The 25,989-nt window shown below is 39.1% G+C and overlaps 1 protein-coding gene across 1 annotated transcript in view; it reads right to left on the minus strand.

Annotated features, from left to right (window-relative positions):
- Positions 1 to 25,989, minus strand: part of KIF6 (kinesin family member 6) — a 408,870-nt gene that overhangs the window by 166,070 nt on the left and 216,811 nt on the right. Inside the window, exons 12-13 of the mRNA XM_054570213.1 lie at positions 25,574 to 25,712; positions 16,528 to 16,743 (exon numbers count right to left, since the gene is read on the minus strand). Coding sequence (XP_054426188.1) covers positions 16,528 to 16,743; positions 25,574 to 25,712 — 355 coding nt within the window. The remainder of the gene's footprint in view (positions 1 to 16,527; positions 16,744 to 25,573; positions 25,713 to 25,989) is intronic.

The following is a 25,989-nucleotide window of genomic DNA, read 5'->3' on the forward strand; positions in this document are numbered from 1 at the left end:
ATCATAAAGGGCAAGAGAAATGCTAGAGGATAGCAACCCAGTAAGTGCTAGACTTCATAGAATAGAAAAATTGAAATTTAACTTATGAGTCAGTAAATCTACCATCTAGATAGTTCTGGACAGTAAGTATGGCAGGATATTTGTTTAGTTTATTACAGACTAAGAAGACTAGAGCAGGACAGGAGGTACTAGAAAAGCATGAAAAATCAAAAGGGTCGGGTATATGCGTGTTTGTGGTGTGTTGTGTGTGTGTAGTCAAACATTGGTTGAGTGTCTGTGCTATGTGCATGAAAGTATATGTACATATATTTGCACAGCTATAATTGATGGAAATGAGTTAGAGTCACTCTGTTATCTGAGTTAAGTCATGAGCATTGCGGACTAATGGTTAAAAAAGTCCCCGTTGCTCTTTCTTATGTCATATCAATGGACTGTAAAATACTGAGGTGACAAATCTCACCGAGATTTTACTGTAATATAGGAGAATGATTACCATGGGACTTGAAATATGAAGTACTATACTGTAGTCTTATAAAAAGAATATGTCAGGTGTTAGTTTGTACCACTAATATAAATTTCTGCTGAAAGGGAAAGACACCATGCATATATTCAGAGTCTAGATGGTGCTTATACCTCAGTTTGGTCACTGTTTGGTAATAAGATTTGAAGGATGAGCCAACTGTGACATGACACTTCTTGAAAGGACCATTGTCTGACTCTTATTAAACTCTTGTGGGTAAAATCATACATATGCTGCAAAATGTCACTCAAACCATCCAAACGGTAAATGTTGAGTTTCTAGAGAAATAAAACCCTTAAAAAGAGATATGAAAACACATCTCAACTGCACAACTGGAGAAGGTAACTCCATCATCTAAAAACTCAGGGTCTCCTTGAGTTGATTTTCATCACACATTGAAGATGGGGAAACTTCAATGTTAAATGTTAATATCCCTCTGTTACATCTGTCAACTTCACAAAGGCATATGGCATCATGTACAGAACTGAGCTCTGGAAGCTTCTACATCTGTCTGTCTTCATAAACATCTCCAGGCCATCCCGACTGTGTGATTAGTCAAGCAAGAGTGGAGAGCACTTCAACAGAAGAAAGCAGTGTATATAATAGTTCTATTTTGGTTTGTCAGCAGAAGGAGAGAAGACTAGTTAGGCTCACTGTATTTCTGGGCATTTGAAAAATTTCCAAAGGAATAAGCCATGTTATTAATAACAGTATTGGGTACAAAACTTATTTCTAAAAGCAACCATATACAAATGACTGGGTGCTAGGAACACACTCACAATAGATATGGAGTATATTGTACCATGGCTGGGATCAGTACTGGGCACTAACAACGAATCCGGAGAATAAATGGCTGGATTCAGTGATACCAGGTGAACTCTACGTACACCAAAAACGTGTTCATGGGGAATAGTGCACAGTGCATTTTCCCAAAACATTGTTTTGCACAACACAGCATCCTGTGAGATATAGATAGGCATTCTCAGGCAAAACTCTGAAAAACACTATGTACTATAACAGCCCTGACCCTTCCCCGACACCCTGAACCAGAAACCTGGAATTCTACTAGTCTAGGAAGAAATAAACAGAGGACAAAGGATAGAAAGCTTCAGTGTTTGGCGCTAACATGTAGATCAACTCCACTTCCCTCCTTACTCCACTCCTGCCCCACACCTCCTGTGCCTCCTATTCCCTTCTCCCCGACCCCACAGAAAAACAGATCCCTGAAGCAGTCCTGCATGCTAATGAACCCAGTAGGTCTGCTTATTCCCCTTCTGGAGAAGTTTTCTTATAGGCTACAGAGAATCCTCATACTAAGGAAACATCACAGCAAACAAAAGGTCCTGGGAGAGTGTTTTCAGATAAGATACAGGAATTCCAAGTTAAATTTGAATTTCATATGAATAATGAATAACATTTTAGTATAAGTGTGTCCCAAATATTGAATGGTATCCAGTTATACTCAAATAAAATTTGTTGTTTATCTTCAATTCAAGTTGACCCAAGGACCTGTCAAGATGGTGGCAAACACGGCTCACCTCTTTGCTCAACGACATCAAAATTACAACTAAAATAAAGAACAACAGTCACTCAGAATGGTCAGAGATTGAGTTAAATGGAAGTCTGACAATTATGGAATTAAAGAAACCACATCCATCCAGACTGGTAGGAGGGGCAGAGATGTGGAATGGGCTGGTCTCATATCCATGTGTGGTGGATTAAAATTCAGGAGGGAGATCTTGGGAGCAAGGAGTGACAGCCCCACACCAGGACCCCCAGACCAGGGTTCCAGTGCTAGGAAGATAAGTTCCCAAAAGTCAGGGCTGCAAAAACCAGCACAAATTGAGTCAGTGGAAGAAACTTCTAGAGTCCCAAGCAGTTCCCTTAAAGAACCCACACATGGACCTACTTAGATTCACTCCCTCTGAGCTCCAGCATAGGGGTAGCAGCTTGAAAGGCACCAGTGGCATAAAGGGAGGAAATGAAGTATCTGGCATCAAGGTAGGAGTTGGGGGACAGCTCTCTCCCAGACAGAAAGGTGGACAGAGGCCATTCTCCCTTTTCTGAGCCCTCTCCCACCACAGCCACAGAGCCAGAAGGTTGAGGCTCCATCAACCTGGCTAACATTGTTTGCCATGCCCTGGAGATCCCCTGAGACTCTGTCCCACCCAACTTATGTGCCCTCTCAAGCTGTTAACCATGACTTTTCCATGTGAATGGCTGGTTGTGTCTCATGCTTCACAACTTCCTAAATCCTATCAAACAAGCAACAGTTGGCCTCAGTGAGCCACCAGCCCCCAAACATTTTGCTAAATGGCCCCAGGCTGGGCATTAGCAATAGCCAGCATAGATTCACAGCTTGGCTTTGTCTAGCAATCTCCAAGCTCAGACAAGTAACAGCCACCTCAGATTGCTTTATAGCTCATGCAGGGTGGTCCTGGGCAAAACACAGGTTGGGGCTTACCTTGGCCTGTACCACCTGGGAAACCCCAGAGCCTGCATACCCAGTGGACAGCTACAGACCACATTGGAGCAACACTCCCTCCCTACACAGCTGATCCTCCACAGAGGGCTGAGGCTGGTAGTCAGTGGTCACAGCCAGTCCTTGCAGCTGACTGGCCTGGATAAATCCCTCCCGTTGACCTGCTGACAGCAATAAAGGCTCAACTATAAGAGGAAAGTGTACTCAACCCACACAAATGGTTCACTTCAAGTACCCAGCTTGGGTGATAGAGGAAGTGGTGCCACTAGACCCTACAGGACACCTACTACGTTAGGCCATACTATCAAGATAAGGAGTCATAGCAGTCTTACCTATTCTTACGTAGAAACAAACACAGGGAGGCTGCCCCATCAAGGAGACAAAGAAACATGACCCAAATGAAAGAACAGATAAAAACTCCAGAAACAAAATAGACATACAAGTAATCAGATGCAGAGTTCTAAACACTGGTTACAAGGATGCTCAAGGAACCTAATGAGGACCTCAACAGCATAAAAAAGACCCACTCAGAAATGAAGGACATATTAATTGAAATAAAGAACAGTTTACAGGGAATCAACAATAGAGTGGATGAAGGTAACACTCAGATCAATGACTTGGAACATAAGGAAGCAAAAACAACCATTCAGAACAAGAAGAAGAGAAAAGAATCCAAAAAAACAAGGAAATTGTAAGCAGCGTCTGGGACAACTTCAAGAAGTCCAACATTGACATCATAGGGATGCCAGAAAGAGAAGAGAAAGAGCAAGAAATTGGAAATGTATTTGGAAAAAAATAGTGAAAGAAAACTTTCCTACTTTGGTGATGGAAATAGACATGCAAGTCCAGGAAGCACAGAGTGCGACAAACAAAATGGATGCAGAGTCCATCATAATTAAAATGCCAAACATTAAAGATAGAGAAGTACAAATAGGTAGCTACAGAACAGCCATGTGGAAGTAAAGTACAGTATAGGAAATGGAGTAGCCAAAGAGTTTATACACATGACCCATGGACATGAACAATGGTGTGGGGATTGCCTGAGGGAGTGGGGGTTGCTGGGTGGAGGGGGAAAAGGGAGAAATATTGGGACAATGCAATAGTAAATGAATAAAATATAATTTAAAAAATTATCCTAGTGTCCTCTGCTTTTAATTCTAAGTGGTAGTAGCAGCTAGAAGGCATCCCTCTTTTGTGATTTTTAGGACATTGCTCAGCACAACACAGCTTATGAGGCTCAAAACTCAGAAAATGGGTTGCTGCAGGATTCCTAAGAAATCTCTGTTCACCACAATGAAGCAGAATAATCAAAAGCAAAGTGATTAACAGATTCCCAGAAACATAACGAGAAGTGAGGGGACAAGATGAGGAGAGACATCAGCCTGAAATGCAGGAAGGGGGTGAAGTGATATTTCTGAGCCAATTTCCCCAATCTAGAGGAGGTTGCAAGGCAGAGTAACAGGTGACAAAGAGGGCTTGTCAAACAATGAGCTTCTAATAAAAAAAAAACCAGCCTCACGTGTGCACAGTAGAGAAAGGTGCATTGTTTCCAAGGTGAACTTTTTTGTCACACCAGCCCCTCCCACATCAACACATGAGCTGATTGCAGTAAATACTAAGAACAAAATCATAAACATGAAGACCAGCTAAACCTAGCTGTAGTGGGAACACAGTGGGAAATTCTGGCTTGTGTTGTGAGAGCAATTGACAGATGTTTTACAAAGATCATGTCTTATGCTACAAAGAAAGTCAGAGTTCGTCCATCATGTGTCCAAAATACATTTCCAGCTTAACTCACTGACAGAAACCATTTTCATCTTTGTTGGTATAAATCCCAGAAAATCATATTTGAACAAGGCAGTTCTGATGGAATTCTCACACTCTAGGGTGAAGGCAAATGATACAGCTACTGCAATTATTGCCTCTCATTGCAGGGTGAAGTCCGATTATATTATGGTTGTGGGAAGCAACGGCTAAAATTGTCATATAGGAGGTCTAAGGATTCTTAGCTTTGTGCTTGACCCAAATAAAACAGACCAGAAAAAAAAGAGTTGCCATGATTCAATTCTATTTCTCTTGCTTTATTGTCTGTGTGTTAGCTCCAGAGGGGGTTCTGAGGAGGCCTCTGAACAGTGAAGACATGTTTAGGAGATTACAATTTAGGAAATACAACACTAAATTTATAAATATTAGGCTTAGGAATGACTCGTTTCTACAAAGCCACAAAATTACTGTCACTGATGCAAGAACACCCCCCAAATCGGTGGCCCCAGTCCTTAAGGAGCTGCTGCTGCTGGAATCCACCAGGACGCATCAAGAGCAGAGCATGTGGGGCCATACATCAATGCCTGCTGTGATGTGGGGAAAACACTAACTGAGAGAGATCTTCCAAAGCCTTTCCAAGAGTTTCCCTGCTATATGTTTGCCCTAAAGTCACAGGGCCCTGTGATTTCACTGGGAGAGCAGCACTCCACAGGCTGGCCACTCTCCCTCCCAGCCCCATTCCAGGAAGAATGCACCTCAAAGGGAATCCTCAGAAGCATCCCACATAAAAAGTTGTAAGAAGTTGAGTCTGCTATACTTACCAGGTCGTAACCATGGAATAATCAATCTCACGAGGACTTTTATCCATCATCTTTCCCACCCACAAAATGCAAGCTCCACCAGGCAACCGTCACCTCACATATTATTCCTGACCTCCTTCTCTTTCCTTGGTCTCATTCCACCCACTCCTCCACTACTGCTGGCCTCCCTCAGAACCTGTCCTGCTCTGCTCTCTGGACCCCGCATTCCATTGCTAATTAAACCCTCCCACATGGTTGAGATTTTCATGGAACACCTTCTTCAGCTCTTTCTCATCACAGAAATATGACTTCCCCTCAAGGACAGCTGTCTCTTCTGTAGCCCTCTCAAGGGGAGGATGTTCATTCTCCTACGATGTAAATCCCAGAAGGCCCAGAGACAGTGTTGGCCTTCTGACTCACCAATACCATTTCAAAATCACTATTTTTTAATGTCAAGGCCAAAAATCTTTGTCTTTTGAGACTTGTGCCATTTGGTCCTGCTACGCACTCTCTCTGATGCTGAAATTTAAGGCTACTTGGTATATATTGGTCCAATGAGTGAACAACCTCCCCCACCCCTCAGCTACCCTAAGCAGACTTGGGCTCTTGGCTAACAGTTTCTAATCTATTCCTGCCAATATCTCGAATGATTTCAACATCCACAAAGAAACTCTATTTAACAAGTGTACTCTCAAAGTTCCTTAACCTCCAATGATCTATTTGGCCATTCCTGACTCATTTCCTTACTCCTACTCTTCAACCTGGTACAGTGAGCTTTCTGCCTCTACACTCTTTGAAACTGCTTTTGGCAAAGGTCAGTGATCACTTACCATCCAAATCCAATAGACTTTGTTGTTCTCATCTAACTTGAGCATTTTGCACCATTAAATACTGTTAATCACACCCATCCCCTTGAAACTCAATCTCTAGCCTGGTTTCTGAGATCTCACTCTCACTCGACTTTCTCTCTTGTCTTTCCTTATTTTCCTTTGCTGGTCCTTCTCCTTCAGGCTACTCCATTAATATTGGGGGTCTTAAGTGTTCTCACATTGGTCCCTTTTTTTACCTCTTAATCCTTGCTACCCATCTCTTTGAGCCACCTTATCTACTCTCATGGTTATAAGTCCATGTCTCATATCTCTAGTTAACTTCTTGCCTTGAGCACTTAAGGTATATATTTATTAGCTTAGATGCTACCCTCTCATACTCATTCTCAACATAGCCATAGTTAATCCAATAAACTCTCCATATAAACCTGCTTCTCTTCATGTATTCATTGCCATGGTGAATGGCACCATATCTACTCAGACACCTGGGAGTCATTCTAGATTGTACATCTCACCTCCATCCTAATCAGTTGCAAACCAGTTCTCCTTCCTCCATATACCTCTAATGTGTTTCTCATCTTCTCAATCCCTACTGTGGCTAGTTTGATTCAGACCCTCATAATTTCTTACCTTCCTTCCAGTTTCCAATTTACTCAGTACATTGCTTTCAGTGATGTTTCTTTAACAGAAGTCTGACCATGTTACTCTCTGGTTACCAAGCCATAAAGGCTCTCCACTGCCAGGAAAATAAAGTTCTAAATTTGAAAGCATGGTTTTTAAGCTTTTCATGAGCTGATCCCTCTTCAGCTTTATTTCTTGCTAAACACCATTGTATCCACACAAACCCTGCAATCCAACCAAACCAAATGCATGAAACCTCATAAACATACCATGTGTTCCACACATTCATGCTTTTGTTTGGGAAGTTTCCTAGGCCACAGTGCTCTGTCCTTTTCTTCCCACTTCTATTCACTCTGCCAGACATAAATGTGATTGTGCTTTGAAGGTTTTGTTTAAGTACCACCTGTTCCATACAGGTTTTCTTAAACCTACCCAGGAAAAGTTCACCATTCTTCTTTCATGTCTCAGGACACCCTCTATGCATGTTCACCATGGATCTTCTTCCAGACTGTAAACCCTTTAACAGATACTGGGTCTCATTCACCTTTTAATTTACAACACTTAGAACAATGTTTATTAAATGAGTTAATAAACCACTGTTCTTGCAGCTAAGGATAGAGCTTCATGTTTCCCAGAGCCTCTGTTACAGAATGTTTACATTCTCTACTTCATCTAGAATGGCACAGCACTTCACATGTTCTAGAGGGTAAACACATAATTGGTGAAAGAGTAATGTCTCATTACCCAAGTCTGGACAAGACTCTGCATGTATATGTGCAAGTGCCCCTGTATGCACATGTATCTGTGTGTGTGTGGTAAGGGGACTACTGTTTCTCTGCTTTCTCTGTTGCCAGAGTGAGAGGCATGAGTTTTTGGCATCTCAAGTAGGAATGCAGAATATATCCTGTCATGAAAACAATGCTAAAAGTAGTGATTATGCAACTCCTATAATTATTATGCTTTATGAGTCATATTACTATAGAGTTACATTATGGTCTATAAAGCTAAATAATTCAGTTAAATTAGGGCTACATTGGTATTTTGGATATTGTGGGGGATACTGTGATATGTCATTCAGATACCCCTTCAAGAATCAAGAACTTCAAGAATAACATACTGACGAATAAATTTAACCAAGGAGGTGAAAGTCTGTATATTTCTATAAGACATTAATGAAAGAATTTCAAGAGGACACAAATAAATAAAAAGATATTCCAGAATTAGAAGAATCAATGTTATTATAGTGTCCATACTACCCAAAGCAACCTACAGATTCAATGTAATCCCTATCAAAATTCCAATGGCATTTTTCAAAGAAATAAAATAATACTAAAATTTTTATGGAGTCAAAAGAAAAAGCCCTAATAGCCAAAGCAATCTTGAGAAAAAAAAAAAGGACAAATCTGAAGGCATCCCACTTCTTGATTTCAAACTATATTTTTAAGAAGTATGACATTGGCATTAAAAATAGATACATAGATTAATGGAACAGAAATAGAGAGGCCAGAAATAAATCCACACATATGTGGTCAATTAATTTACAATAAAAGAGCCAAAGATATACAAAGGGGGAGGGATAGTCTTTCAATAAATGGTGTTGGAAAAACTGGGTAGTCACATGAAAATAAATAAAGCTCGATTCTTATTTCACACCATACACAAAAATTAACTCAAAAAGAATTAAAGACTTGAACATAAGACCTGAAATTTAAAAGCTCTTAGAAGAAAACATAAGCAGTAAGCTCCAAGACATAGGTCTTGGCAGTGGTTTATTGAATTTGACACCAAAAGCAAAAACAACAAAAGTAAAAATAAACAAGTGGGACTACATCATACTAAAAAGCTTCTGCACAGCAAAGAAAACCATAAATGAAATGAAAAGGCAACCTCCCAAATGGAAGAAAATATTTTCAAATCATGTATCTGAGGAACTAATATCCAAAATACATAAATTATATAACTCAATAAAAAAAAACCCAAACAATCTAATTTAAAAATGGGCAGAAGATCTGAATGGACATTTCCCAAAGAAAACATACAGATGGACAATAAATGTATGAAAAGATGCTCAGCATCACTAATTGTCAGAGAAATGAAAATTAAAACCATAGTGAGATATCACCTCACATCTGTCAGAATGGTTGTTATTAAAATAGACAAGAAATAACAAGTGCTGATGAGGATGTAAAGAAAAAAGAACTTGTGTGCACTGCTGATAGAAATGTAAATGCTACAGCCAATGTAGAAAACAGTGTGGAGGCTCCTCGAAAAATTGAAAATAGAAGTGCCATATGATTTAGCAATTCCACTTCTAGGTATTTATCCAAAGAAAACAAATACACTAACTCAGATAGATATGTGCACCCACATATTCATTGCAGCATTATTTACAATAGCCAAAATATGGAAATAACCTAAGTACCTATTGATGGATGAATGGGTAAAGAAATTGTGATATACACAGACACAATGGAATATTACTCAGTCATAAAAAGAATAAAATCTTGCCATTTGTAACAGCATGGATAAACCTTAAGGGTATTATGCTAAGTCAGAGAAAGACAAATACCATATGATATCTCTGATATGAGGATTATAAAAAACAAAAAACAAGCTAACAGATACAGAGGACAGACTGGTGATTACCAGAGGTGCATGGGGAGGGTGAGAGAAATAAAATTAAGGGAAAAAAAAGGATAAAGAAAAACTTATTCCTCCAGTTGTTGGGAGCACCATTAACAGGCAGTCTTCAGTTGCCAACCCTATTTCAAGGTTTTCTCACCTGAAAAATAAAATGGCTCATTTAAAGCTATGCCTTCTGCCTGATATAGGCCCATATCCAATGACTGAAGATCATGAGGGTAGAAAGACCTGTCCCCTTGCCTCAACGGGGGAGGGTTCTGAAAGGCCCTCCTAGCTCCAGAGGCCCTAAAGTTCTTGTTGGAACTGCAGCACAGCTCAACTTCCCCTCTGCCAGCCAACTCCTGCTCTCACTTCTACAGGTATTGGTCCCAAGGGCCCTTCCTCATACACATGTAGCTCAGACTGTGCTCCCTAGGGAACCCAACCTATTTTTACTTGTGAAGATAAAACCTGAGCTCAAAATAATCAACTGAAGAATTAATTTTTGAATGCAATGTTTGCTAAAATGAAAGGTACTTGTGCTCTGACACAATGTTTGTATTTATGATCCTCTATCCTAGAGCCAAAAGATAAGATCCCATTCCCAGGACTGTCATTAACTTTTCTGTTCTATTGTCTACAAGTAGGTTGCTTTGGGCAGTTGGTCTTCCATAACTGTTTGGTTTGGGTACTTTACCAGACCTGAGTGCCTTCTCCTAGCAATTTTTGAAAAGAGGTTTGAGGGTATCACTCCTATTTGAAGAATTAATTTGCTTGAGCAGACAATATCCAATTTACTTTATAGATATAACTATATAAAAATACAGCTTTTACCTCAGATTTCAGGACAAGGTAGGAAAATGGCATTATCACAGTATATGATTCTTCCCACAACAGGGTGGAGGAATGGGGATGTGGGCCTGTATCTTATCTGTTTTCTTCTGTGATTCTAGAACAATACTTATTCATGCTGATGAAAATAAACACACAAGCAAACACATACATGCAAACCTTTTCCCTTTTCAGGCTCATCTTATCTGGGTAAGTCTTCCTCTTCCATTTCTTCTTCACCGTCATCAGCAGATCCTTTTTTCTCTAAGTCATTTCACTGAGCACTTGGGTTCCAGGTTCATGGTTTCCCTTTATCTATCTAATCCAGCAATTTTTATACACAATTGTAATGTCCACAGGGAATAGGTATCCATTTCACCAAGCTACTTTCTGCCTCTTTGATACCTCTAATTCTTTGAATCCTCCCCACATTTGGAATCTACGTTCCCCTTCCTGACCATACTGTTTTCTCCAAAAGTACAGAATTGATAGCTTACTGGACTATAGTTTTTCAGGAACTTTGAACTATCCAGGCCCTTTTCTTGAACTGTACTGAATTCATTGCACTGAAAGACGGCTTTATCAATTTGCTAATCTCCTTCACTACATTAAAAACTTCTGAGGTGCTCATTGATGGTGACTTCTATGTAAGATAGGTAAGCTACAGGGGTGATCATGGGTGTCTGCTGAATCTTAATGTCAGAAGTTGAGTCCCACCTAAGGCCATGTCACTTTCCTTTAGAAAACACATTAACTTCATTTATTTGCTCACTTTTTATTTATTTTTGTTTTTTTTAATATAATTTTTTTATTGTTGTTCAAGTGCAGTTGTCTCCATTTTCCCACCACCACTTTCCCCCACCCTACCCACCCCACTTTTTAGGTTTAAAGACCTTATTGGAATCATTAAGATTATCAGATAAAACAAACATTTAGAAATGGGTGTGAGCCTTGATTTTGGCCTTAAAAGCAGAAGTCTGTTCTCTCATTCTCTCTCTCTTGTCATTTATTTGTTTCATCTACTCTACAGACACTTCAAATATGAGGGATGTAAAGAGGTAACACTTGGAGCAAACCTTGGCTAGCTAACTGGTCAGTATGGTGCTCTTCAGAAGTGGGACTGGCCATAGTGCTACGGAGAAGGCAATGATCCATTTACTGACTATCTCTTTAACTGCATTTATAGGAAAATGCAAAGATGAAAGTGCAGTCAGTTCCAAAAAAGAGGGTAAGATAGATCATGAGAGATGAGGCCTAACACAAAGCAAGCTGGAAAGGATGTTAGAAAGTCTAATCTCTCTTCTTTTTTCCTGGTTGTTCTATGGGTGAATTTTGCCTCCATCAAATACTCTTCGAGCTTTTCTTTTCAGCTTAGTGGAGGATTGGGTATATTATATGACTTTATAACAGTAACTTTGGTCTAGAGAGCAATCCTTTGAGCTAGAATAAAGCAAACTTAAGGAGTCAAGTCCAGATTTGAGGCAACATCCCAGAGAAGCGGCTGCTCCTGTTCTCCTGCCTGTGCCTCAGCTGCACCCTCAGTGCCAGGAGCAATCAGATAGCCAGGAACATGGAGAAGAAACTGAGTTGCCCTTTGGCCATGGAGAACTGCTCTGGGTTCCCTCCAGAATAGCTTTTCATGCTTCCTGCCTCTTCTGTTTCCATCATTCCCACCTTGTATTACTATGATATTTCCTGGGCCATTTACTCATCTCCAATATAACCTAAAGATTTCTTCCACAAATACCTCCACAGAGCACAGCTCTCACCATGGCCTTTCTGCTTTGGCGGTTTCCTTGCAACCAAATGAAGAAAATTCCCTGGCCTGGTATTCAAGGGCTTTCATAATGTGTCCCGGCTTATTCAGTAAAGAAATGTAAAAAATTAAAACAATATGAAAGCATAGAAAGTTAAAAGGGGAAGTTCCCATCTATCCCTCAACTCCCATTCCCTGAAGCAACCACCCTGACAATGTCCACTCATTTTTGTAGCCTTATTTCTTCTGGCTTCCTGTATTTCTCCAAGGCCCCAGCTAAACAAATACCCATACCAACTCTACATATTTTTCCTTGTCTTATTCTAGGCCTTTGTTCATAATATTCTTTAAACCTGGAATGTTTACAATGTTCTTTACTCCATCTTTGAATAACCAATTCTACAACCTTGTGAGACCTAACTTCCCTGTCACTTGCTCTGTAACGCTTTTCCCAATCTACTTACTAAAACTCTTCTCTTCTTCTTTCAATTCTCATAGCATTTCTTCTAGTTCCTGCTTATAGCACTTGTTATTTTATTTTCTGTTCTTTGGGTACAAATCTAGCCTCCTTTACTTAAACGTAAGCGTTCAGAGTTAAAGGCCATTTCTCAGTTCACCTCAGTACCCCCTACAACATGTACCCTTTGGCTTTCCATAAACATCATGGAGATTTAAGAAATCCTCACAGAGTGAGAGAAAAGAGCCTAAAGTTGTGGCTCTGTCTCTCAGTTCACCTTTTAAAATGCCAGTGACACCCCCTGGGATGAGTGGGTTCTGTTAGCGTCTCCCGTAGCTAATGGACATGGTGGGTCATCGGGGGCTTTTTGGAACGCTGACTGGCTCCAGGTGTCTATTTGGAACTTACAGTCAGAGAACTGGAACAGAAAAAATAATCTAAACAAACAAAACAACAACAGTAACAACAACAACAAAATAAAAAATACCATCCCCCCCAAAACCCCAAACTATAAAACTTCTGCTATTTTAAAGAGAACGACATGACTCTTTTCAAACTGTGGAGCTGAACAATTTCTCCTATTATTTAAATAAAACCAAAACAGACATTTAACCTCCAAAACAACAACCAAAAACCCCAAAGCCTTTAACCTTCCCCTGCCTTGGCAGGCTGCTTGCACGACTCTGCGGGATTCTCTAGTGAACCATGAATTTGGTTTCATGTCTTTCAACACGAGAAATGTGAAAGGAGTCATTTTCAGCATAAAATGGGGCTAAATGAAAGGAGAGGGGTCATCTAAAAGCGGAGGCAGTTTCACAAGTCTCAGAGTAGAAGACAGTCAAATTTACTTGCTTTCTGCATTAAAGTTAGCCCCAGGGATGGTTAATAAAAATGGACAACACCTACATTAGGCAGAAATACAGTTAAAACAACTTGTTTCTTAATTTTTTGTATTTGGTTTAGAGTACACAAGCTTCTTGTATATAAAATAATGCAATAATAAAAGCCTAATCAGATCCTAGGATCTTAAACATTGTAACAAGCTATCCCATTACCTGTTGCTTGCAGCATTGATTCATCCACAGCAATTTTCATCCTATCTGCCAAAAAATAAAATCAATCCCCCATCAATCCATCCTCCAAATGCTTAGATCATTATCAATCCATTTGTGAACCTGTACCTATTTAAAGTTTTTGCTGGAACTATATCCAATGACAGTTGAAACAACTAAAAAATCCTTTCAACTGTAAGGCTTTCCTCCAAAACTCTTTTACCTCATTTGTACTTGGACTTTATAAACAATTTCCACTATTTTTTTTCAGTGATTTTCTATTCAAGTAAATTTAATTCATTCTCCAAACAAAACTATAGTCTTTTTCAATAACAGTGTCAAGGGAGGGAAAGAGTTACTATAAGTTGACTATAATTATGAGTTAGGAGAGAGATTATGAGATGCTGTGGGGAAAAAGAATTATGAGAAGAGAGATGATGTGGGCAGGAGAAAATAGAAATAGAGAAGGTCTGGCACACAGAAAGGGGATGGGCAGTGATGTCCGAGGCCATTTCTGCATGGGCACATGGTGTGCGTCTTTGGAAAAGGCCAGTAAACTGAGTGTGTTCTATCATGAGCCTGGGGTTCTAATGTGGGTACTCATTTTGACCTTTCATTTTGGCAGAGATGCCAATGCTATGTTCTCCAGAGCCAACAATGCCAATTGTGTAGGCACTGTTCTTTACAGCCATGAAGAGCCTTACCAGTCACCCAAAGGCCTGGGGCCAATCCTCACTCTTATCTCCCCCCGCCCCCCACAGCCTTGAGTCACCAAGCTCTGTTCGTTTTACCTCCTAAAAGCTTCTGATACCCCACCTCTCTCTCATCATCTCCATCTTTTGACCTGGACTACTATACTATAATGGCCTCTAACTAGATATGCAAAATTTGTGTCCTCCGCCAATCATTTTCTCCAGCCTCCCATTCCCCAAACTGCAACCATCCTGGCTTTTTGCTTCCTAAAATGCATCCTTCTACCACAAAGGCCCAGAAAGCTATATAAGTGATTGTTCTGCTTGCAATATTCATTCCAGCCACACTCCCACCCCATGCACCTTTTTAGATCTTTCTGGTCTTAACTTGAGGTAGGGTTCCCTGGCATGTGCTCCCTCCATAATACAGAGATGTACTTTGTAATGAACCATTCAGGGCTCTACTCTCTGTCAGTCTGTATGTGTTCTAAGGTCAAAGATTGTGTTTGTCCATGAATGTCCTCATTTGTAATATGGGATAAAACAAGAACTTATGGGGTAAGGATTAGATTAGTAAATTCAGGTAGAGAACATTGAATAGTACCTTATATAAGGGCTATTTAAGCTTTAGCTATAATAATAATAATAATAATAATAAAATAATTAGTAGTAGTAGTAGCAGTAGTACAGTACCTAGAAGAAAGTGTGTACTCAATAAACAGATGTTGAATGAATAAACTGATGAATAAACAGATTCACCAGTCCAGAGGGGCTCTTACATTTCCAACCAGATGTTACCCATAACAGACTATAGGAATGCCATACAGAACACAATCACAGAAAGGAATAATTGCTTTTTCCTGTCTACAGCCACCATGATAAATGGTAAAAACAGCATGTTTTGTTTCCTATGATTTTGAATTTATCTTATGTTGTTCCTAAGAAATATTCAAAGCAAGATTTGAAATTAAAAGATAAAGGGGGGTCAAATATATGGTAATGTTAGAAAACTAGACTTCAGGTGGGGAGCACGTAAAGTACACAGACATTGACTTATAGTCTTGCATACTTGAAAATTTTAAGAGTTAAAGGGATATAATATCACAAACTATATATCCAAGCTTCTAAATCTCATCTTTAATATTTAAAACATGTCTTTTTAATGAGTACCATTCTTTATTCCGAAGCTAAATCTTTTAGAAAACCATTCATGTCAGGCCACCCATCCTAATCAATGTTTATACATTAAATTTCAATCCATGTTGCCAAAGAGGGAAGCTTTTTAACCTCTTTGTCCTAGTATATTCCACAGTTCAGATTCTTCCATGTCTTCAAGAGAAAGGCATCAGTCACATTACTGTACATCGTGCTCGGCTAGTGTACTAGAGAAAGAAAAGTACACAAACCTGCCTGGGCCTCTGGCCTAGGCCTGTAGTGATACTGACCCACTCGCCTAAAGCTACAAATGGGGAAGGAGCCTTTGAGTGGGTGCATCCCTAAGATTATCTGACAAAGTTTTGCTTGTTTATTGCCCTTTAGAGCAGGCTGGGATAATATTTTTAAGTTATTTAGCTGCCCATAGCTTATTCAAATTCAGAAATAAGCACTGCATCATCACATCAGCGGTGCAACATTTGTCCTTATTCATTCCCTCCTACATCAGAGGAAAGTCTGTTCCTTTCTCAGAAATTAACTTTTCTACTGTTGCCCTGGATCCATCTATCTCTGCCTCTGAACATTGTGGCAATTCAGACATTTTTTCAGTTTAGCCTTCAATTTTGAAAACTGATATTTAATTTATTTGATACTTATAATAAAACATTCTAAAACTGAATGGATAGAGCCTTTATTCTTACACATTTAAAACTAAAAATGCTATACTAAATTCCATTATGGAGAACGAGGAATACTGGAATTATTTTTTGAGGACAGGGTCTTTTGTAGCTGCTCCCACAACTACAAGGACTCAGGAAATATTAGTAATAATAAAAATGATAATTATAACTTTATATTTTTTACTTTTTATTTGATATATAATTTACGATAATCTATGTTTTCTAGTTAAGACTGTATAATCTATACTTATAAATAAGTATCACTGACCTGTTTTTCTCTGGAGCAACCTGGATCGGGGCCCCAAAATGGTGGGATTCTGGACCTGTGTGGAAGCCGAGGATGGCAATAGCCTTGGACCTTCCGTGTTCCCAGGAGGGAAGGGTGATCTCTGTGTGTGTCTGCACTCATTTCTATCCATGCTAGATAACTGGAGGGCATCCTGAGCTTTCTTCTTTTCCTTCTTTAACATATTGACCAGAACATCTGAGACTTGACTTAAGGATTTCATGACTCATGCTAAATTATAATGATCAAAACACAAGTGTTTCAAATGAGATTAATATTCCCAATAATATTGACTACTTGTCACATGCTAAAAATTGACTAAAGGGAGTCTTCCATTTCCTGGAGTCATGGACAGTGTAGGAGTACACTGGCCTTTCAACATGGTGCCATTCTAAGAAGAGGGAGCAAACATAAAGATCTTTAAAATGCTCTGAATTTAAACCAACTAAGCCTTAAAATTTTTATGAAAGGTTTATAAAAATAAAATGAACACTGAATATAGTAGGCAATGGAGCAGTGATTATATATCAGTGAGAAAATAAGAGTTTAAACCAGGAAGCTCAGGGGTGGAGACAGAGAGGCAGAACCTGCCCAGCTGGAAGATGGGCCAAGTCAATCCAGGTGGCAAGAGAACCCATCTTACTTAGAACATCTTCCAAAGGCCTTAAAGTTACTTTGTTTAATCTAATTTTGGGTCTAAAACTGAATTGAAAAATGGGTAAATTATTTGTATAGATTATCATTTTAAAATGCACCTTTTTAAAAATTGTTCAAATATATTTGTCTCGATTTTCCCACCACCACCTTCCCCTGCCCCATCCACCACCACTTCCCACCCTCAATCCCTCCCCACTCTGGCTTTGTCCGTGGGTCCGTTATACATGTTCCTTGATTTGATGCTTCTCCTTCTTTTCCCTGTTACCCCAGTCTCTCCTCCCCTCTGGTTACAGTCGGTTTGTTTTTTCATTCACTGTTGCTGCCTATATTTTTCTTGCTTGTTTGTTTTGTTGATTAGGTTCCACTTATAGTTGAGATCATATGGTATTTGTCTTTCACTCCTTGGCTTATTTCACTTAGCATAATGCTCTCCAGTTCCATCCATGCTGCTGTGAAGAGTAGTAGCTGTTTCTTTGTTTCTGCTACATAATATTCCATTGTGTAAATAAATGTACCATAGTTTTTTGATCCACTCATTTACTGATGGGCACTTAGGTTGCTTCCAGCACTTGGCTATTGTAAATCGTGCTGCTATGAACATTGGGGTATACAGGTTCTTTTGAATTGGTTTTTTGAGATTCTTAGGGCATAATTCCAGCAGTGGAATTGCTGGGTCAAAAGGCAGTTCCATTTTTAGCTTTTTGAGGAAGTTCCAAACTGTTTTCCACAGTGGCTGCATCAGTCTGCATTCCCACCAACAGTGGACTAGGGTTCCCTTTTCTCCATAACTTCACCAGCACTTGTTATTTGTTGATTTGTTTGTATGGCCATTATGACCTGTGTGAGGTGATAATTTATTGAGGTTTTAATTTGCATTTCTCTGATGGCTAGTGATCCTGGGCATCCTTTCATATGTCTTTGGGCCCTGTGTATGTCCTCCTTGGAGAAGTGTCTGTTCAGGTCCTTTGCCCATTTTTTAATAGGATTGTTTGTCTTCCTGGAGTGGAGTCATGTGAATTCTTTATATATTTTGGACATCAAACCCTTGTCCAAGATATCATTAGCAAATATATTTTCCCATACGGTTGGCTCCCTTTTAATTTTCCTGATGTTTTCTTTAGCTGAACAGAAACCTTATTTGGATGAGGTCCCATTTGTTTATTCTTTCCTTTATGGCCCTTTCTGTAGGGGACATATTGGTGAAAATACCACTGTGTGGAATATCTGAGTTTCCTGCCTATATTCTCCTCTAGGACTTTCATGGTGTTGCAACTTATATTGAAGTCTTTTATCCATCTTGAGTTTATTTTTGTATATGGTGTCAGCCTGTGGTCGAATTTCAATTTTTTGCATGTAGCTGTCCAGCTCTCCTGACACCATTTGTTGAAGAGGCTATTTTATTCTATGTTATGCTTTTGCCCCCTTTGTCGAATATTAATTGACCACAGAGACATGGGTTTTTTTCTGGGTTCTCTATTCTGTTCCATTAATCTATGTGTCTGTTCTTATGTCAGTACCAGACTGTTTTGATTACACTGGCCTTGTAACGTAGTTTGAGGGCAGGTATTGTGATCCCTCCTACTTTGTTTTTCTTTCTCAAAATTGTTGTGAATATTTGGGGTTGCTTAGGTTTCCATATAAATTTTTGAAGTGTTTGTTCTATGTCTGTGAAATATGTCGCTGGTATTTTAATAGGGATTGCATTGAATCTATAAATAGCTTTGGGTAGTATGGACATTTTGATGATGTTAATTCTTCCAATCCATGAACACAGAATATGGTTCCATTTATTTGTGTCTTCCTTAATTTCTTTCTTCAGTGTTATATAGCTTTCTGCATACAGACCTTTATCTCCTTGGTTAAGTTTATTTCTAGGTACTTTATTTTTCTTGTTGCTATAACAAAGGGGATTTTTTTCCTGGTTTCTGATTCTGATATTTCATTGTTGGTGCAAAAAAATGCCTTCAATTTCTGAATACTGACTTTTTATCCTGCTGTTCTGCAAAATTCACTTTTTAGTTCGAATAGTTTTTTGGGAGAGTCTATAGGGTTTTCTATGTACACTATCATGTCATCTGCAAACAATGACAGTTTATTCCTCCTTTCCTATTTGGATGACTTTAATTTCTTTTTCTTGTCTGATCGCTGTGGCTAGGACTTCCGATACTATGTTGAATAGAAGTGGTGAAAGCGGACAACCTTGTCTTTTTCCCAATCTTAGTGGGAAAGCTTTTAGTTTATGCCCATTGAGTATAAGGTTGGCTGTAAGTTCCTCATATATGGCCTTTATTATGTTGAGGTATGCCTCCATTACTCCACTTTGCTAAGTGCTATTATAAATGGATGCTGTATGTTATTAAATGTTTTTTCTGCATCTATTTATATGATTATGTGATTTTGTCTTTCCTCTTGTTTATGTGATGTATAATGTTTATTGATTTGCAAATATCGAACCATCCCTGCATTCCTGGGATGAATCCCACTTGATTACGATGGATAATCTTTGTAATGTATTGCTGGATGTGGTTTGCCAATATATTGTTGAGGATTTAAGTGTCTATGTTCATCAGTGGTATTGGCCTGTAGTTTTCTGTCTTTGTTGTGTCTTTATCTGGTTTTGGGATTAGGATGACGCTGGCCTCATAAAAAGTGTTAGGAAGGCTTCCTTTTTCTTGGATTTTTTGGAATAGTCTGAGAAGGACAGGGGTTAGCTCTTCCTTAAATGTTTTGTAAAATTCTCCTCTGAAACCCTTGCGTCCAGGGTTTTTGTGTGCCAGGAGTTTTTCGCTTACTGCTTCAATTTCACCAGCTGTTATTGGTCTGTTCAGGCTTTCTCCTTCTTTTTCGTCAGTGGTGGAACGTTATATTTTTCTAGATATTTGTCCATTTCTTCAAGGTTTTCAAATTTCTTGGCATACAGTTGTTCATAGTAGTTTCTTACAATCCTTTGTATTCCTGTGGTATCAGTTGTAATTTCTCCTTTTTCATTTCTGATATTATTTATTTGGGTCCTCTCCTTTTTTTTCTTGATGAATCGGCTTAAAGGCTTGTCGATTTTGCATATCTTTTCAAAGAAACTGCTCTGGATTTTGTTGATCCTTTGAATTGTTCTTTTAGTTTCTATGTCATTCAATTCTGCTCTGATTTTATTTCCTTTCTTCTACTCACTCTGGGCTTTGTTTTTTGTTGTTTTTGAAGATGTGGGTTAGGTTGTTTATTTGAAATGTTTCTACCTTTTTTAGGTAGGCCTGTATTGCTATGAACTTCCCTCCCAGGACTGCCTTCGCTGTGTCCCATAGGTTATATTTGATGGTTGTGCGTTCATTTTCATTTTCATTTGTTTCCAGAAACTTTTTTATTTCTTCTTTGATCTCATTATTGACCCACTCACTGTTTAATAGCACACTATTCAGCCTCCATTAGTTGGAATGTTTTTGAGGTTTTCCCTTGGGGTTGATTTCTAGTTTCAAGCCCTTGTGGTCCGAAAAAATGATTGTTATGATTTCAATTTTTCTTGAATTTGTTGAGGCTTGTTTTGTGTCATATCGTGTGGTCTATTTTTGTAAATATTCCATGTACATTTGAAAAGAATGAGAATTTACTTTGGGGTGAGAGGTTCTCTCTTTCTCTTTCTCTCTCTCTCTCTATATATATTTATATATATTTATATATTTATGTATATGTATATGTATATTTATATATGTATATCAATATATATATATATAATCAGTTAAGTTCATTTGATCTAATGCATCATTCAGTTCCACAATATCCTTGCTGATGTTTTGTTTGGAAGATCTATCCATTGTTGATGATGGGGTGTTAAGATCCCCTGCTATTAGTGTGTTGCTGACTACATCTTTCTTGAAGTCCTCCAAGATTTTCCGTATATATTTGGGTGTTTCTATGTTGGGTGCATATGGGTTTACAACGTTTATGTCTTCTTGATCGATTCTTCGTTGAGTATCATGAAGTGTCCTTCTGGGTCTCTTCTTATGGCCTTTTTTTTGGAAATCTACTTTGTCTAAGATAAGTATTGCTACCCTAGCATTCTGTTTTTTGTTTTTCCTGTCTCTTTGCTTGAAATATTTTTTCCATCCATTTACTTTCATTTTGTGTAGGTCCTTCGTTCTGAGGTGGTTTCTTGTAGGCAGCGTATATGTGGGTCATGTTTTCTTATCCATTTAGCAACGCTATGTCTTTTGATTGGAGCATTTAATCCATTTCGTTTAAAGTTTTTATTGATAGGTACTTACTCATTTTTTTCCCTTTGTACCTCTATTCTTCTCTCTCTCACTCTTTTTCTTCATTTTCTTAATGCAGTCCCTTTAACATACCTTGCAATGCTGGTTTGGTGGAGGTGTATTCTTTTAGCCTTCTTTTGTCTGAGAAGCTCCTTTTTTCACCTTCCATTTTAATTGAGAGCCTTGTTGAGTAGAGTAGTCTTGGTTGCAGACCTTTGCTTTTCAATACTTGGAATATTTCTTGCCATTCCCTTCTGGCTTGCAGTGTTTCTGTTGAGAAGTCAGCTGCTAGCCACATTTGGGCTCCCTTGTATGTTACTACCTCTTTCTCCTTTGCTGCCTTTAGGATTCTCTTTTGTCTTTGATATTTGCCATTTTAATAATGATGTGTCTTGGAGTGGGCCTCACTGGGTTCTGCTGGAATGGGACCCTCTGTGCTTCCTGGACTTGGGTGACTTTTTCTCTCCTCCAATTAGGGAAGTTTTCCATCATGACTTTTTCAAACAGGTTCTCTATCCCTTCCTCCTCTTCTTCTCTTTCTGGTATCTCTATTTTAAGGATATGATTACATTTCAGGTTGTCCTGCCTTTCCCTAAATGCCTCTTCATTCTTTTTGAATCTTTTTTCATTTTCTTGCTCTTTCTGGGAACTTTTTTCTACCTTGTCATCCAGGTCGCTGATTCATTCCTCTGACTCATCTAGCCTGCTTTTGATTCCTTCTATTGTGTTCTTTCATTCAGAATTGTATTCTTCATTTCCTCTTCCCTCTTACTGATAGTTTGTATGTCCTTTTTTTATGTCGATATAGTTTGCAGTAAGTTCCTCATAGTTTCCCTGTATTTTTTAGTAATTCTCCCTGAGCTCACTGAGTTTCCTTAGAACCATTGTCTTGAACTCAGTATCTGATAGTTTATTTGCCTCTGTTTCATTTAGTTCTCTTTGTGGGGATTCCTCCTTTCCCTTTGACTGGAGGGTGTTTCTTTGTCTTCCCATTATTTGTGAGACTCTTCTTTTTTGCTTCTGCTTCTTAAATTGATCTGTCTTGATTTTCTGACTTTGCAGTGTGAACTTCTATGGTAGGAGACTGCTGTTTTTTCTTTCTGGATCTGCCTCTGATGATTTCAGATAAAGCAGGTGTCCCACTGCGGAAAGACAAGTCATACACACTGACTGGACATGCACACACACAAACCTTTGAGAATGAAGTGCGAGATAGCTTATTTTTAAAAGGTCAAGACCAATTGAATGGGCACTGTACATCAGGTACTACCCTTTCTAAGAGTGACACATATGCTGAGATCTGAATGATCAGGCAGAGGAAAAGTACCAAAGCAGAGGAAATCGGTAGGATCCTAAGAAGTTGGCTCGGCAGTAGTTTCTGAGCAGAGGCCATTTTACCACACCAGGGGCATTTGGCCAGGTCTGGAGACATTTTTGGTTGTAATACTGGAGTGGGTGGTAGGTGCTGTTACAGAAATATAGTGGGTAGAGGCCAGTGATGCTGTTAAACATCCTACAATGCATAGGAAAGCTCCAACAACAAAGAATTTTACAGCCCCAAATGTCAACAGTGCTGAACCTGAAAAACCCTGTGTAAGAACAACAAAACAGTCACAGTGACTGAAGTCTATGGGACAGGATGTAAGAAATGAAATCAGAGTGATAGGCAGGCAGGGGCATGATTATGAAAGGCTTCATAATTTGGAGTAAGGAGTCTGAATTGCATTCTCAGTTTAATGGGAAGCCCCTGGAACGTTTTAATTATACAAACTATGTGTTCTGATTCACATTTTTATAAAGATTACAATACAAATTTATCTTCTTTGCTGCCCTCCTTTTTTCTCATCTTTCCTTGTATTCTTCCCTTTCCCACTCTGTTTAACTTGGGTCTTCCTTTGTGTCAAGTGCTGAATGGGGTACTATATGACACTCTGTTATATGTTTTCTGAAGGGGGTGTCTGAACTGCATTCAAACTGATAATGTCACTGAAATGACATCATTTGCACTCTCTCTCTCCAAGACAAACATTCAATGTTGTCCACTTTAATTTTGGTTACATTACAGTCTTTTGTGGAACTCAAGTATTATCACTTTCTTGTCCCCTGCTAAATCATATCTTCCTTATTCCACATGTCACAGTCTTGACCTTCTTAGTTCTACAAAAAAATGTGAAAATATCCTCCAACCCAACTGTGAAAAACTATGCAATTTCAGGATCCTTTCTTGGTCATTAGCCCTTGATAAGTGTAAACTTTGTGATGAGTAAATTGTAGCTGCTGCTTTTCCTTCTACTGACTTACCTATTGTCTATAGTCATATATTGCATTCTGTAGTACTGCAAAGTACTCACATACTTCCAGGGGACAATCTCAGTGGCTTTGCTCAGCACTATGGGGTTGGCAGGGCAGGTCTGTGTACCTCCTCCTGAACAGGAAGAAACCACTTCATTGAATAGCTGTGGAGCCAATGCCCCGAGAGCTAGGATGTCAATCTGGGTGCAAACTTTAAGTGCAGTGTTCTTGTCCCCATGCCTTCCACACACCATCATTTTGAATATGAGTCTTAGAAGGAGGGAGCCCTACTCAAGTTATTCAGTCAGGAAAGAATCTAGTGCAGCCTCCCATAAACAGCGGTACCTGAATTTGCCAGTGAGGCAGGATGTATGTTTCTCCCTCCATGCCATACCTCATTTCATCCTTCCTATGCACAGATCATAAGCCCAGCAGGTGATTAAGAAGTTGGTAGGAGTATTTAGGGGAGAGGATCCTCAACTGAGATCAAGCCCAGGAAAAACAGCAGAGCTCAGAGGCTGGGCCAGGACTGAGGTCTAGGCTGGGACCATTCTGGGGATGGACGGGGAAGGGAAGAGGAAAAGGAATGCAAGGTTACAACACCTGTGGCAACTCCCCTAGACAAAGCTTGTGTGGGCATGCCCTTCACAGTTGAACCTACTGTTACTGGCTGGATGACAAAGCAGCTAAAACTCATTTGAATTAGATGTACAAGGTCTGCTAGTACTCAACTAAAATTAGAGACTGAAGTTAATCAGGCAGCGTGCCTAGCTCCTATTTGTTTTGGGTTTTTTGGTTGTTTTTTTTTTTACCTCTTTGTTACTGGATTCCTTTCATGTAGGTTATTTTTAAGCATTTTGCACAAAGGCTGAAGCTAAAATGCCTTTTAGTAATTTTTTTAAATGAGCCAAAATATCTATTCCTAAGGAACAGATCAAAATAATTTCTTGTATATGTTTAAATCGGCAAATGTAATGAAAATGTCAAATCTTTCATAAGAAGCTTGAAATATAAAATAAGAAACAATACTGAAGACGTGTGGGGGGAGTCCAAAGGTCTAACTCAACCAACAGGGCTCTTTAGAATTAACCACCTAGCCCGTCACTGCAGGCAACTCCCATGGGCAGCTACCACGTTCAGCACCCAAAATACACTACCTCCTAGAGCCTGTAAGAGTTCTATCACGGGAGCTCATCCATACTCACTTCCAAATTTGGGAACATTTGTAAGTGGAACCCAAAGCAGTAGATCTGACTTTTAAATAAAAAGTTACATTTAAATCAATCTCTGCACTTTATAAGTTAAATACCATTTGTCATTTTTCAGCCATCATTTGAGTTTCACCCACACACAGCCACAAATTCTGGGCCATGGTGAGGCTGCGGTTAGCCTGGTGTCCGGTCAGCTAGCTAAAGATAACCAGTTAACTTACTGCCTCAGGACTAAAACAGAAAGAGTACTGCAGAGAAGTCAAAGAACATTTAAAAAAAATTAATGTTGAAAGATGGTTTAAAAAAGCCCATACTTTTCAATAAACTGAGATTTTTAGCCTATTTCTTTCTCTCTATATACGTGTATATATATGTATATATATCTGAAACATTATAGTAACTATATCTGGCTAAAAACAAAGTAAAAATTTTTCTTTTTTAGCAACTCCATTTTTCACTAGTTGCTGCATTTTATTTGCTGAAGGGACATTTTACTTCTCAACAGAAAGAAGCGATGTTAATTGGAAGCAGGGTGGGGAGCATGGGGACATGACCAGGGGAAGACATCGAAATGCTCCCATTCCCCAGTAGAGGGAGACTTTTTTATTGCTTCAGAAAGGATACTGATCTCATTATCTCTCTGCTGTAGAACGTCTCGTAGCTTTTTATATTCTTCCTCTTTTAATGGTTCTTGGTAGTCCTGATCTCTGATTTCAGAGGACACTGTGCTCTTCCCATAAATCTTCTTGTCATTCAGTAGTTTCTGGAAGATGAAATAAGAGCTAGTGTCCATACCTGTATTCCAGTTTGTTTCTTCAACTCTTTCCATCTTTAACAGTGGCTTGCACACATCAGAGGTACATGTTCTTTCCTGCCTCCCTTGTCTGTGCAACACAGGTGTCTTTGTTTAGCATGTCTTTCTCTCTACTGCCCTCTCTCCATCCTCTGTCCTCATTCTCCTCTCCACTATCTGACCTCTTCTTCCCTAAACTGGGAAATTCCTGCCCAAACATTATCTCCTCTTGAACTTCTTTTCCCTT

The sequence above is a fragment of the Pteronotus mesoamericanus genome, unplaced genomic scaffold, assembly GCF_021234165.1.
Source record: "Pteronotus mesoamericanus isolate MK-2021 breed Mesoamerican mustached bat unplaced genomic scaffold, CSHL_Meso_final contig_20, whole genome shotgun sequence".
Taxonomy (NCBI): Eukaryota; Metazoa; Chordata; class Mammalia; order Chiroptera; family Mormoopidae; genus Pteronotus; species Pteronotus mesoamericanus.